General features: G+C 45.5%; 1 protein-coding gene across 1 annotated transcript in view; it reads left to right on the forward strand.

Moving 5' to 3' along the window:
* LOC129848715 (CUB and sushi domain-containing protein 3-like) overlaps positions 1 to 16,009 on the forward strand; it is a gene marked incomplete at both ends in the record, with an annotated part of 43,041 nt that extends 27,032 nt beyond the window's left edge. The window contains 3 exons of the mRNA XM_055915818.1: positions 226 to 408; positions 3,562 to 3,738; positions 15,830 to 16,009. Of these exons, the coding sequence (XP_055771793.1) occupies positions 226 to 408; positions 3,562 to 3,738; positions 15,830 to 16,009 (540 nt within the window). The remainder of the gene's footprint in view (positions 1 to 225; positions 409 to 3,561; positions 3,739 to 15,829) is intronic.
* Positions 16,010 to 16,497: the final 488 nt, after the last annotated feature.

The following is a 16,497-nucleotide window of genomic DNA, read 5'->3' on the forward strand; positions in this document are numbered from 1 at the left end:
TGCACTATATAGGGAATAGGGCTCTGGTCTAAAGTAGTGCACTATATAGGGAATAGGGCCCTGGTCTAAAGTAGTGCACTATATAGGGAATAGGGCCATGGTCTAAAGTAGTGCACTATATAGGGAATAGGCCCATGGTCTAATGTAGTGCACTATATAGGGAATAGGGTTCCATTTGGAATGCAGACTGAGCGGTCAAGTTAATTGTGTCTCTGTCCTGTGTAGGAGACTCTGTAGGCAGCTGTGGGGACCCCGGTACACCCGTCCACGCCAGCAGAGAGGCCAGCAACTTCCACCTGCGTAGTAAAGTCCGCTTCACCTGCGCTGTGGGCCACACGCTGTACGGCTCAGCTGAGAGGATCTGCTTCCCCAACGGAACCTGGTCTGGGAGACAGCCCTTCTGCAAACGTGAGGCTTGATGGTGGACCGCGGACAGGGATGTGAATACTACATGTTGTAGAGAGCATGGAGGTTGAATGCATGTAACAGTTTACAGTAGGCACAGGAGTACACAGGAGCACACAACAGGAGCACACACAGGAGCACACACAGGAGTACACAACAGGAGTACACAACAGGAGTACACAACAGGAGCACACAACAGGAGCACACACAGGAGCACACACAGGAGCACACACAGGAGTACACAACAGGAGCACACAACAGGAGCACACAACAGGAGCACACACAGGAGCACACACAGGAGCACACACAGGAGCACACAACAGGAGCACACACAGGAGCACACAACAGGAGCACACAACAGGAGCACACACAGGAGCACACACAGGAAAACACACAGGAGTACACAACAGGAGCACACAACAGGAGCACACAACAGGAGCACACACAGGAGCACACACAGGAGCACACACAGGAGCACACACAGGAGTACACAACAGGAGCACACAACAGGAGCACACAACAGGAGCACACACAGGAGCACACACAGGAGCACACACAGGAGCACACACAGGAGTACACACAGGAGCACACAACAGGAGCACACACAGGAGCACACACAGGAGCACACACAGGAGCACACAACAGGAGCACACACAGGAGTACACAACAGGAGTACACAACAGGAGCACACACAGGAGCACACACAGGAGCACACACAGGAGTACACAACAGGAGCACACAACAGGAGCACACAACAGGAGCACACACAGGAGCACACACAGGAGCACACACAGGAGTACACACAGGAGCACACAACAGGAGCACACACAGGAGCACACACAGGAGCACACACAGGAGCACACACAGGAGTACACAACAGGAGCACACAACAGGAGCACACACAGGAGCACACACAGGAGCACACACAGGAGCACACAACAGGAGCATACACAGGAGCACACACACACACACACAACAGGAGCACACAGCAGGAGCACACAACAGGAGCACACACACACACACAACAGGAGCACACAACAGGAGCACACACAGGAGCACACACAGGAGCACACGCAGGAGCACACACACACACAACAGGAGCACACACAGGAGTACACACAGGAGCACACGCAGGAGCACACACAGGAGCACACACACACACAACAGGAGCACACACAGGAGTACACACAGGAGCACACACAGGAGCACACACAGGAGCACACACACACACAACAGGAGCACACACACACACACAACAGGAGCACACACAAGAGCACACACACACACAACAGGAGCACACACAGGAGCACACACACACACAACAGGAGCACACACACACACACAACAGGAGCACACACAGGAGCACACACACACACACACAACAGGAGCACACACAGGAGTACACACAGGAGCACACGCAGGAGCACACACAGGAGCATACACAGGAGCACACGCAGGAGCACACGCACACACAACAGGAGCACACACAGGAGCACACACACACACAACAGGAGCACACACAGGAGCACACAGGACCACACAGGAGCACACAAACAATGAAAATGCAATTAGCTCTGTGTTCCACACATTGTCCTTAGAAAAAGTCAGTGCTCAAAGCCAACCGACCAATATTTCTTCTCTTCCAGAATCCTTATAAAGCCCTTTTATTTTTCAGCCTCAAGGCAACTTCTACTTCTGACGTGATTAATGACATTTTAAATATTGAATCGCAGGCCACTTCTCCGCTGCAGTGCATAAATTACCTCGGGGGTTCGACCGGAAATGGCCGAGAATCTCTCGACAGCCTCCCCTTTCTCCCCGGCGGTTATAAACTCTCTCAGCCTGACAGACGCAACGACCACGGGTTCCGTGTCTCAAATGGAGCCTTGTTGTCTATTTAAATGACCTTTGAACTACGTCGTGTCAAAAGGATAAAATAGGGTGGCAGTTGAGACAGAAATGTCCTTTTTTTTTTTTTAAATACGACAGGAACTCCCCGCTCATCCATTCTAGCCTTGACGTGTCCTGTAACTGAACTGATTTATATAGACGGTTAGTTCTATCCTCTATCCCTGACAGGCTTGATCCTCTCCATGACTGAACTCTGTTTCTGCTGCAGCTGTTTGAGCTAAGAGCTTGACTGGTGTTTAACCCGGAGAAATGTGAACGTATCGTCCCCGGTGCTTTGTCATCTGCTGAAACAGTGGGGTGGGGGGAGGGGGGGGGGGGGGGTTGTTTACCACAGATTGAACATATTGTCCGTTTCCAAAACTGAACACTTTCCCCAATATAAGGGAACTTCTTTCGACCGGGGTCCATAGCACTGAAAGGGCTGAATAAGGTGCATCCCAATTTGCACCATATTCTGATAGGGTCGATAGGGCTCTGGTCAAATGTAGTGCACTACTCATATAACAGGGAACACATTCAGAGCACGTTGAACCCCTTTTCAGAGGCCTCGTCATGTCAGGAAGTGACGGAGTGGGGAAACCTCTCCTTCCTGCCGACCAGCTTCACCCTACAGCTTAGACGCCTGCCTCAGAAATCATTTGACAATTTTCCAGACAATTAAGTGATTTGAGAAGGCAAATCATTTTGGCAATGAAATATAATGAAGTGCTGGGTGGAGAGAAACACCGGGAAACAGAACAGAATCCTCTCTTAGTGTCCTGCTACCAAACATGACATTAATAATCATCTGCATTGGATGAGTCACATTTTATGTTTTAGAAATACATTAAATCAGTGTTTAGCAATTAGTGTTCTTGACCCCCCCTTAACTCTGTCACTCGTTCTCTCTCTCTCTCTCTCTCTCTCTCTCTCTCTCTCTGTCTCTGTCTCTCGTTCTCTCTCGCTCTGTCTCTCGTTCTCTCTGTCTCTCGTTCTCTCTGTCTCTCTGTCTCTCGTTCTCTCTGTCTCTCGTTCTCTCTGTCTCTCGTTCTCTCTCGTTCTCTCTCTGTCTCTCGTTCTCTCTCTGTCTCTCGTTCTCTCTCTCTCATTCTCTCTCTCTCTCTCTCTCTCTCTCGTTCTCTCTCTCTCTCTCTCTCTCGTTCTCTCTCTCTCTCTATCTCTCTCTGTCTCTCTCTCTCTCTCTCTCTCTCTCTCTCTCTTTCTCTCTCTCTCCCTCCCTCCCTCTATGTCTCTCCTCCTCTCCAGCGGTGCACTGTGGTAACCCGGGGACCCCTGCTCACGGCAGTATTTTCCGGGTCGACGGTACGACCTTCACCCACTCTGTAGTCTACTCCTGTATGGATGGATACCTCCTCTCAGGCACGCCCAGCAGACACTGTCTGGCCAACGGCACCTGGTCCGGCACAGCTCCCAACTGCACCAGTAAGTACTACTGCTACCTGGTCCAGCACCGTCTCCTAACTGCACCAGTAAGTACTACTGCTACCTGGTCCAGCACCGTCTCCTAACTGCACCAGTAAGTACTACTGCTACCTGGTCCGGCACCGTCTCCTAACTGCACCAGTAAGTACTACTGCTACCTGGTCCAGTACCGTCTCCTAACTGCACCAGTAAGTACTACTGCTACCTGGTCCAGTATCGTCTCCTAACTGCACCAGTAAGTACTACTGCTACCTGGTCCAGTACCGTCTCCTAACTGCACCAGTAAGTACTACTGCTACCTGGTCCGGTACCGTCTCCTAACTGCACCAGTAAGTACTACTGCTACCTGGTCCGGCACCGTCTCCTAACTGCACCAGTAAGTACTACTGCTACCTGGTCCGGCACCGTCTCCTAACTGCACCAGTAAGTACTACTGCTACCTGGTCCAGTATCGTCTCCTAACTGATCCGAAATGACAAACAAAATGTCTGAAAAGTAAAACTGTCTGTTAGTTATCCCGAGCTGAAACTAAATGACTGTCTGAGAAGTAAAACTGTCTGTTAGTTATCCCGAGCTGAAACTAAATGACTGTCTGAGAAGTAAAACTGTCTGTTAGTTATCCCGGGCTGAAACTAAATGACTGTCTGAGAAGTAAAACTGACTGTTAGTTATCCCGGGCTGAAACTAAATGACTGTCTGAGAAGTAAAACTGTCTGTTAGTTATCCCGTGCTGAAACTAAATGACTGTCTGAGAAGTAAAACTGTCTATTAGTTATCCCGGGCTGAAACTAAATGACTGTCTGAGAAGTAAAACTGTCTGTTAGTTATCCCGTGCTGAAACTAAATGACTGTCTGAGAAGTAAAACTGTCTGTTAGTTATCCCGGGCTGAAACTAAATGACTGTCTGAAAAGTAAAACTGTCTATTAGTTATCCCGAGCTGAAACTAAATGACTGTCTGAAAAGTAAAACTGTCTATTAGTTATCCCGGGCTGAAACTAAATGACTGTCTGAAAGGAAAACTGTCTATTAGTTATCCCGGGCTGAAACTAAATGACTGTCTGAGAAGTAAAACTGTCTGTTAGTTATCCCGAGCTGAAACTAAATGAATACAAAGATACAGTATAATGTTACGGTAATATAAACTGCTTAATAGCAGCTAGCTGTAGATGTTGTTGCCACTGTCTGTTAGACTGCCTTTTATCTCAACTCATCTTCACTAACGAGCCCCATATGTTGTAATTGAATTATGTTGTGTCAATCTATATTCAATTTGCCCTATAATAACATCTTTAACAGAATTACATTTCTCCCAGAGCATCATTACTCTTGTGTCTGACTAATTGAAGTACCGTTAAGATATAGAACAGGGGGAGGAAGAGGAGGAAGAGAAGGGAGGAGGGAGGAGATGGAGGGAGAGGAGGGGGAGGTGGAGGGAGAGGAGGGGGAGGAGGTGGAGGAAGAGGAGGAGGGAGGAAGAGGAGGAGGGAGGAAGAGGAGGAAGGTGAGGAGGGAGGAGGGGGAGGAGGGAGGAGGAGAGGGGGATGGAGGGAGGAGGTGGAGGAAGAGGAGGGAGGAGGTGGAGGGAGAGGAGGGGGAGGTGGAGGGAGAGGAGGGGGAGGAGGAAGGGGAGAGGGAGGAGGGAGGAGGAAGAGGAAGGGGAGGAGGGGGGGAGGTGGAGGAAGAGGAAGGGGAGGAGGGGGGGAGGAAGAGGAGGGGGAGGAGGAGGATGGAGAGGAAGGGGAGGAGGGAGGAGGTGGAGGAAGAGGAGGGGGAGGAGGAGGAGGGAGAGGAAGGGGAGGAAGAGGAGGGAGGAGGTGGAGGAAGAGGAGGAGGAGGGAGGAAAAGGAGGAGGTGGAGGAGGGAGTAAGAGGAGGAGGGAAGAGGTGGAGAAAGAGGAAGGGGAGGAGGGTTTCAATTTGGGACCAAAATGAGTCTCTGGAGAGAGAAGTGATGCTTTCCAGGGAGCCTCTCTAGTCCCTCTGAGACAGTGATCAGACAGGCAGAAACGTTCAAGTCTGTATCTGCAATGCAACTATTCTCTATGTAGAACAGTCCTGTTGACGACCCTAGTCTCTATGTAGAACAGTGCTGTTGACGACCCTAGTCTCTATGTAGAACAGTCCTGTTGACGACCCTGGTCTCTATGTAGAACAGTGCTGTTGACGACCCTAGTCTCTATGTAGAACAGTGCTGTTGACGACCCTAGTCTCTATGTAGAACAGTCCTGTTGACGACCCTAGTCTCTATGTAGAACAGTCCTGTTGACGACCCTATGTAGAACAGTCCTGTTGACGACCCTATTCTCTATGTAGAACAGTCCTGTTGACGACCCTATTCTCTATGTAGAACAGTCCTGTTGACGACCCTATTCCCTATGTAGAACAGTCCTGTTGATGACCCTAGTCTCTATGTAGAACAGTCCTGTTGACGACCCTAGTCTCTATGTAGAACAGTGCTGTTGACGACCCTAGTCTCTATGTAGAACAGTGCTGTTGACGACCCTATTCTCTATATAGAACAGTTTTGTTAACGACCCTATTCCCTATGTAGAACAGTCCTGTTGACGACCCTATTCCCTATGTAGAACAGTGCTGTTGACGACCCTATTCCCTATGTAGAACAGTCCTGTTGACGACCCTATTCCCTATGTAGAACAGTCCTGTTGACGACCCTATTCCCTATGTAGAACAGTCCTGTTGACGACCCTATTCCCTATGTAGAACAGTCCTGTTGACGACCCTATTCCCTATGTAGAACAGTGCTGTTGACGACCCTATGTAGAACAGTCCTGTTGACGACCCTATTCTCTATGTAGAACAGTCCTGTTGACGACCCTAGTCTCTATGTAGAACAGTGCTGTTGACGACCCTATTCCCTATGTAGAACAGTCCTGTTGACGACCCTATTCACTATGTGGAACAGTGCTGTTGACGACCCTAGTCTCTATGTAGAACAGTGCTGTTGTCGACCCTATTCCCTATGTAGAACAGTCCTGTTGACGACCCTAGTCTCTATGTAGAACAGTGCTGTTGACGACCCTATTCCCTATGTAGAACAGTCCTGTTGACGACCCTAGTCTCTATGTAGAACAGTGCTGTTGACGACCCTAGTCTCTATGTAGAACAGTGCTGTTGACGACCCTATGTAGAACAGTGCTGTTGACGACCCTATGTAGAACAGTGCTGTTGACGACCCTATGTAGAACAGTGCTGTTGACGACCCTATGTAGAACAGTGCTGTTGACGACCCTATGTAGAACAGTCCTGTTGACGACCCTATTCCCTATGTAGAACAGTGCTGTTGACGACCCTATTCCCTATGTAGAACAGTGCTGTTGACGACCCTATTCCCTATGTAGAACAGTGCTGTTGACGACCCTATGTAGAACAGTCCTGTTGACGACCCTATTCTCTATGTAGAACAGTACTGTTGACGACCCTATTCCCTATGTAGAACAGTACTGTTGACGACCCTATTCCCTATGTAGAACAGTACTGTTGACGACCCTATTCTCTATGTAGAACAGTGCTGTTGACGACCCTATTCCCTATGTAGAACAGTACTGTTGACGACCCTATTCCCTATGTAGAACAGTCCTGTTGACGACCCTATTCCCTATGTAGAACAGTCCTGTTGACGACCTTATTCCCACTGTAGAACAGTGCTGTTGACGACCCTATTCCCTATGTAGAACAGTCCTGTTGACGACCCTATTCTCTATGTAGAACAGTCCTGTTGACAACCCTAGTCTCTATGTAGAACAGTGCTGTTGACGACCCTAGTCTCTATGTAGAACAGTGCTGTTGACGACCCTAGTCTCTATATAGAACAGTCCTGTTGACAACCCTAGTCTCTATGTAGAACAGTCCTGTTGACGACCCTAGTCTCTATGTAGAACAGTACTGTTGACGACCCTATTCCCTATGTAGAACAGTGCTGTTGACGACCCTATTCCCTATGTAGAACAGTGCTGTTGACGACCCTATTCCCTATGTAGAACAGTCCTGTTGACAACCCTAGTCTCTATGTAGAACAGTCCTGTTGACGACCCTAGTCTCTATATAGAACAGTCCTGTTGACAACCCTAGTCTCTATGTAGAACAGTGCTGTTGACGACCCTAGTCTCTATGTAGAACAGTCCTGTTGACCACCCTATTCCCTATGTAGAACAGTCCTGTTGACGACCCTATTCCCTATGTAGCAGGAATAGCAGGGTCCCATAAGTAATGCTCTTTATCAGGAATAGCAGGGTACCATAAGTAATGCTCTATATCAGGAATAGCAGGGTATCATAAGTAATGCTCTATATCAGGAATAGCAGGGTATCATAAGTAATAACAGGAATAGCAGGGTATCATAAGTAATGCTCTATTTCAGGAATAGCAGGGTACCATAAGTAATGCTCTATATCAGGAATAGCAGGGTATCATAAGTAATGCTCTATATCAGGAATAGCAGGGTCCCATAAGCAGGGTACCATACCTGTTAATATACAGTAGTCTGAATCTGTTAGTTAGGACCACAGATACCAGACCTGTTAATATACAGTAGTCTGACTCTGTTAGTTAGGACCACAGATACCAGACCTGTTAATATACAGTAGTCTGACTCTGTTAGGACCACAGATACCAGACCTGTTAATATACAGTAGTCTGACTCTGTTAGTTAGGACCACAGATACCAGACCTGTTAATATACAGTAGTCTGACTCTGTTAGGACCACAGATACCAGACCTGTTAATATACAGTAGTCTGACTCTGTTAGTTAGGACCACAGATACCAGACCTGTTAATATACAGTAGTCTGACTCTGTTAGGACCACAGATACCAGACCTGTTAATATACAGTAGTCTGACTCTGTTAGTCAGGACCACAGATACCAGACCTGTTAATATACAGTAGTCTGACTCTGTTAGGACCACAGATACCAGACCTGTTAATATACAGTAGCCTGACTCTGTTAGGACCACAGATACCAGACCTGTTAATATACAGTAGTCTGACTCTGTTAGTTAGGACCACAGATACCAGACCTGTTAATATACAGTAGTCTGACTCTGTTAGTAAGGACCACAGATACCAGACCTGTTAATATACAGTAGTCTGACTCTGTTAGTTAGGACCACAGATACCAGACCTGTTAATATACAGTAGTCTGAATCTGTTAGTTAGGACCACAGATACCAGACCTGTTAATATACAGTAGTCTGACTCTGTTAGTTAGGACCACAGATACCAGACCTGTTAATATACAGTAGTCTGACTCTGTTAGTAAGGACCACAGATACCAGACCTGTTAATATACAGTAGTCTGACTCTGTTAGTTAGGACCACAGATACCAGACCTGTTAATATACAGTAGTCTGACTCTGTTAGTTAGGACCACAGATACCAGACCTGTTAATATACAGTAGTCTGAATCTGTTAGGACCACAGATACCAGACCTGTTAATATACAGTAGTCTGACTCTGTTAGGACCACAGATACCAGACCTGTTAATATACAGTAGTCTGACTCTGTTAGGACCACAGATACCAGACCTGTTAATATACAGTAGTCTGACTCTGTTAGTTAGGACCACAGATACCAGACCTGTTAATATACAGTAGTCTGACTCTGTTAGGACCACAGATACCAGACCTGTTAATATACAGTAGTCTGACTCTGTTAGTTAGGACCACAGATACCAGACCTGTTAATATACAGTAGTCTGACTCTGTTAGTAAGGACCACAGATACCAGACCTGTTAATATACAGTAGTCTGACTCTGTTAGTCAGGACCACAGATACCAGACCTGTTAATATACAGTAGTCTGACTCTGTTAGTTAGGACCACAGATACCAGACCTGTTAATATACAGTAGTCTGACTCTGTTAGTTAGGACCACAGATACCAGACCTGTTAATATACAGTAGTCTGACTCTGTTAGGACCACAGGTACCAGACCTGTTAATATACAGTAGTCTGACTCTGTTAGGACCACAGATACCAGACCTGTTAATATACAGTAGTCTGACTCTGTTAGTTAGGACCACAGATACCAGACCTGTTAATATACAGTAGTCTGACTCTGTTAGGACCACAGATACCAGACCTGTTAATATACAGTAGTCTGACTCTGTTAGTTAGGACCACAGATACCAGACCTGTTAATATACAGTAGTCTGACTCTGTTAGTTAGGACCACAGATACCAGACCTGTTAATATACAGTAGTCTGACTCTGTTAGGACCACAGATACCAGACCTGTTAATATACAGTAGTCTGACTCTGTTAGGACCACAGATACCAGACCTGTTAATATACAGTAGTCTGACTCTGTTAGGACCACAGATACCAGACCTGTTAATATACAGTAGTCTGACTCTGTTAGTTAGGACCACAGATACCAGACCTGTTAATATACAGTAGTCTGACTCTGTTAGGACCACAGATACCAGACCTGTTAATATACAGTAGTCTGACTCTGTTAGTTAGGACCACAGATACCATACCTGTTAATATACAGTAGTCTGACTCTGTTAGGACCACAGATACCAGACCTGTTAATATACAGTAGTCTGACTCTGTTAGTTAGGACCACAGATACCAGACCTGTTAATATACAGTAGTCTGACTCTGTTAGGACCACAGATACCAGACCTGTTAATATACAGTAGTCTGACTCTGTTAGTTAGGACCACAGATACCAGACCTGTTAATATACAGTAGTCTGACTCTGTTAGGACCACAGATACCAGACCTGTTAATATACAGTAGTCTGACTCTGTTAGGACCACAGATACCAGACCTGTTAATATACAGTAGTCTGACTCTGTTAGGACCACAGATACCAGACCTGTTAATATACAGTAGTCTGACTCTGTTAGTTAGGACCACAGATACCAGACCTGTTAATATACAGTAGTCTGACTCTGTTAGTTAGGACCACAGATACCAGACCTGTTAATATACAGTAGTCTGACTCTGTTAGTCAGGACCACAGATACTAGACCTGTTAATATACAGTAGTCTGACTCTGTTAGTCAGAACCACAGATACCATACCTGTTAATATACAGTAGTCTGACTGTTAGGACCACAGATACCATACCTGTTAATATACAGTAGTCTGACTCTGTTAGTTAGGACCACAGATACCAGACCTGTTAATATACAGTAGTCTGACTCTGTTAGTTAGGACCACAGATACCAGACCTGTTAATATACAGTAGTCTGACTCTGTTAGGACCACAGATACCAGACCTGTTAATATACAGTAGTCTGACTCTGTTAGGACCACAGATACCAGACCTGTTAATATACAGTAGTCTGACTCTGTTAGGACCACAGATACCAGACCTGTTAATATACAGTAGTCTGACTCTGTTAGTTAGGACCACAGATACCAGACCTGTTAATATACAGTAGTCTGACTCTGTTAGTTAGGACCACAGATACCAGACCTGTTAATATACAGTAGTCTGACTCTGTTAGGACCACAGATACCAGACCTGTTAATATACAGTAGTCTGACTCTGTTAGTTAGGACCACAGATACCAGACCTGTTAATATACAGTAGTCTGACTCTGTTAGGACCACAGATACCAGACCTGTTAATATACAGTAGTCTGACTCTGTTAGTAAGGACCACAGATACCAGACCTGTTAATATACAGTAGTCTGACTCTGTTAGTAAGGACCACAGATACCAGACCTGTTAATATACAGTAGTCTGACTCTGTTAGGACCACAGATACCAGACCTGTTAATATACAGTAGTCTGACTCTGTTAGGACCACAGATACCAGACCTGTTAATATACAGTAGTCTGACTCTGTTAGGACCACAGATACCAGACCTGTTAATATACAGTAGTCTGACTCTGTTTGGACCACAGATACCAGACCTGTTAATATACAGTAGTCTGACTCTGTTAGTCAGGACCACAGATACTAGACCTGTTAATATACAGTAGTCTGACTCTGTTAGTCAGGACCACAGATACCATACCTGTTAATATACAGTAGTCTGACTCTGTTAGGACCACAGATACCAGACCTGTTAATATACAGTAGTCTGAATCTGTTAGTTAGGACCACAGATACCAGACCTGTTAATATACAGTAGTCTGACTCTGTTAGTCAGGACCACAGATACCATACCTGTTAATATACAGTAGTCTGACTCTGTTAGTCAGGACCACAGATACCAGACCTGTTAATATACAGTAGTCTGACTCTGTTAGTCAGGACCACAGATACCATACCTGTTAATATACAGTAGTCTGACTCTGTTAGTCAGGACCACAGATACCATACCTGTTAATATACAGTAGTCTGACTGTTAGGACCACAGATACCATACCTGTTAATATACAGTAGTCTGACTCTGTTAGTCAGGACCACAGATACTAGACCTGTTAATATACAGTAGTCTGACTCTGTTAGTCAGGACCACAGATACCATACCTGTTAATATACAGTAGTCTGACTCTGTTAGGACCACAGATACCAGACCTGTTAATATACAGTAGTCTGACTCTGTTAGGACCACAGATACCAGACCTGTTAATATACAGTAGTCTGACTCTGTTAGGACCACAGATACCATACCTGTTAATATACAGTAGTCTGACTCTGTTAGTTAGGACCACAGATACCAGACCTGTTAATATACAGTAGTCTGACTCTGTTAGGACCACAGATACCAGACCTGTTAATATACAGTAGTCTGACTCTGTTAGTTAGGACCACAGATACCAGACCTGTTAATATACAGTAGTCTGACTCTGTTAGTTAAGACCACAGATACCAGACCTGTTAATATACAGTAGTCTGACTCTGTTAGTTAGGACCACAGGTACCAGACCTGTTAATATACAGTAGTCTGACTCTGTTAGGACCACAGATACCAGACCTGTTAATATACAGTAGTCTGAATCTGTTAGTTAGGACCACAGATACCAGACCTGTTAATATACAGTAGTCTGACTCTGTTAGTCAGGACCACAGATACCATACCTGTTAATATACAGTAGTCTGACTCTGTTAGTCAGGACCACAGATACCAGACCTGTTAATATACAATAGTCTGACTCTGTTAGTCAGGACCACAGATACCATACCTGTTAATATACAGTAGTCTGACTCTGTTAGTCAGGACCACAGATACCATACCTGTTAATATACAGTAGTCTGACTGTTAGGACCACAGATACCATACCTGTTAATATACAGTAGTCTGACTCTGTTAGGACCACAGATACCAGACCTGTTAATATACAGTAGTCTGACTCTGTTAGGACCACAGATACCAGACCTGTTAATATACAGTAGTCTGACTCTGTTAGTTAGGACCACAGATACCAGACCTGTTAATATACAGTACTGTAGTCTGACTCTGTTAGTTAGGACCACAGATACCAGACCTGTTAATATACAGTAGTCTGACTCTGTTAGTTAAGACCACAGATACCAGACCTGTTAATATACAGTAGTCTGACTCTGTTAGTTAGGACCACAGGTACCAGACCTGTTAATATACAGTAGTCTGACTCTGTTAGGACCACAGATACCATACCTGTTAATATACAGTAGCCTGACTCTGTTGTGATAGCATTACTGCTAGGAGCTAGCCAGACCATTTGGCTAGAGACACACAGCATTGGATGATTTATTGATTGTTCCATGGTTCCTGGTGTTCTCTCTCTCTCCACCAATCATGTGTTTAGGGGCTGGTATAAAGATGTAGCAGCTGCCTGCCAATGTGTCCTCTCTCTGTCAGTGTATCCAGTGTTTCTCTCTCTGTCAGTGTATCCAGTGTTTCTCTCTCTGTCAGTGTATCCAGTGTTTCTCTCTCTGTCAGTGTATCCAGTGTTCCTCTCTCTGTCAGTGTATCCAGTGTTCCTCTCTCTGTCAGTGTATCCAGTTTTCCTCTCTCTGTCAGTGTATCCAGTGTTCCTCTCTCTGTCAGTGTATCCAGTGTTCCTCTCTCTGTCTCTTTGTCTTTCTGTCTCTCTCTCTCTGTCTCTCTCTCTCTCTCTCTCTCTCTCTGTCTCGTATGTGACGAATAAAGTTTGATTTTATATATCCAGACTGATACATTCAGTCTCCTCTGATGGTATGACATCTTACTGCCACCTCAGGTGTCTTGGCCCTCCCACCCCTACGGGAGGACCGCTCTTCTCTGTCCCGGCACCCCAATGGTGGAACCAGCTTCCCCCTGAAGCTAGGACAGCAGAGACCCTGCTCAAAACATCAGAAACCCTACCTCTTCAAACAGTATCTTATATAACCCTCCTCCTCCAACCCCGGGCCCCCAAATTAAATGGTTTTAATAATAATATAATATGACATCATCTCCTCTGACGGTATATGACATCATCTCCTCTGACGGTATATGACATCATCTCTGACGGTATATGACATCATCTCCTCTGACGGCATATGACATCATCTCCTCTGACGGCATATGACATCATCTCCTCTGACAGTATATGACATCATCTCCTCTGACGGTATATGACATCATCTCCTCTGACGGTATATGACATCATCTCCTCTGACGGTATATCAGCATCTCCTCTGACGGTATATGACATAATCTCCTATGACGGTATATCAGCATCTCCTCTAACGGTATATGACATCATCTCCTATGACGGTATATCAGCATCTCCTCTGACGGTATATGACATCATCTCCTATGACGGTATATCAGCATCTCCTCTAACGGTATATGACATCATCTCCTCTGACGGTATGACGTCATCTCCTCTGACGGTATATGACATCATCTCCTCTGACGGTATATGACATCATCTCCTCTGACGGTATATGACATCTTACTGTATGATATGACATCATCTCCTCAAACTGGCAACAGTTACCAGAATTTGAGATACTGTATGACATCTTACTGTATGTGGGATATGTGATTACGTCGTATGACATGTCGACAAAGGTAGTCAGGGGTTTTATCCCCCAGGGTTTGAGTTCTTAGAACGCCAGACTACACTGGTACAGTATGTTACCGTAAATTCCAAATAAACTATACAGTAATGTACTGCTAAACAAAAGTTTATTTGGAATTTATGGTAAGGTACTGTATCTATTTTTACAGTAACTTACAGGTAACTGACTGCCAGTAAGTTACCGTAAAAATATATATATTTTTTTTTTACAATGTACTTTAACAAAGACTTTACTGAGCCTAGGTCACATTACTTCAATGTCTTTTGATGCACTTTATCTAATTCATCTTCAGTTAAACATTTACTGGTCCGTGTTTTATGGATGTGCTGCTACAGCAGCTATATTATCACTCTGTGTTTTATGGATGTGCTGCTGCTATTGGTCACAGATCTGTTCACTATGGAACCAGCTTCTCTTACTGTATTCATGACACGTCAACCATTTTCTACCTTTATTTAACTAGGCAAGTCAGTTAAATAACAAATTCTTATTTTCAATGACGGCCTAGGAACAGTGGGTTAACTGTCTTGTTCAGGGGCAGGACGACAGATTTGTACCTTGTCAGCCCGAGGATTGCAACCTTTCGGTTACTAGTCCAACACTCTAACCACTAGGCTACCCTGCCGCCCCAACAATGTTGGTCAAAAGTTAACTACAGTACATCTTGATCTGGGACCAGGCTATAACACAACCACTGATCTGGGACCAGGCTAGAACACAACCACTGATCTGGGACCAGGCTATAACACAACCACTGATCTGGGACCAGACTATAACACAACCACTGATCTGGGACCAGACTATAACACAACCACTGATCTGGGACCAGACTATAACACAACCACTGATCTGGGACCAGGCTATAACACAACCACTGATCTGGGACCAGGCTATAACACAACCACTGATCTGGGACCAGACTATAACACAACCACTGATCTGGGACCAGACTATAACACAACCACTGATCTGGGACCAGACTATAACACAACCACTGATCTGGGACCAGACTATAACACAACCACTGATCTGGGACCAGGCTATAACACAACCACTGATCTGGGACCAGTCTGTAACGATCCCACTGATGTGAATCCCTCTCCCTGTCTGTCTCTGTAATTGTCCCACCAGTGATCAGCTGTGTAGACCCAGGTGTTCCTGCTAATGGTCTGAGGTTTGGAGAGGACTTCACCGTGGGCCAGAACGTCACCTTCATGTGCCAGCCTGGCTACCTGATAGAGGCAGGCGGGGACACAACTCGCACCTGTACCCACAATGGCACCTGGAGCGCCATCACACCCATCTGCAAAGGTACGACATCTGATGATGATGATGACGGTGGTGGTGATGATGATGATGGTGATGGTGGTGATGGTGGTGGTTGTGATAATGATGATGATGGTGGCGGTTGTGATGATGATGATGATGATGATGATGGTGATGATGAAGATTATAGGGAGGATGATGGTGGTGACGATGGTGATGGTGATGATGAAGATGATGGTGGTGATGGTGGTGATGGTGATGGTGGTGGTGGTGGTGATGATGATGATGATGGTGAGGATGATGATGATGGTGGTGGTGGTGGTGGTGGTGGTGATGATGGTGATGATGATGATGGTGATGATGATGATGGTGGTGATGATGATGGTGATGATGATGATGATGGTGGTGGTGATGATGATGGTGATGGTGGTGGTGGTGGTGATGATGATGATGATGGTGAGGATGATGATGATGGTGGTGGTGGTGGTGGTGGTGATGGTGGTGATGATGATGATGATGGTGATGATGGTGAT

Source organism: Salvelinus fontinalis, unplaced genomic scaffold (genome assembly GCF_029448725.1).
Source record: "Salvelinus fontinalis isolate EN_2023a unplaced genomic scaffold, ASM2944872v1 scaffold_1129, whole genome shotgun sequence".
NCBI classification, from domain to species: Eukaryota; Metazoa; Chordata; class Actinopteri; order Salmoniformes; family Salmonidae; genus Salvelinus; species Salvelinus fontinalis.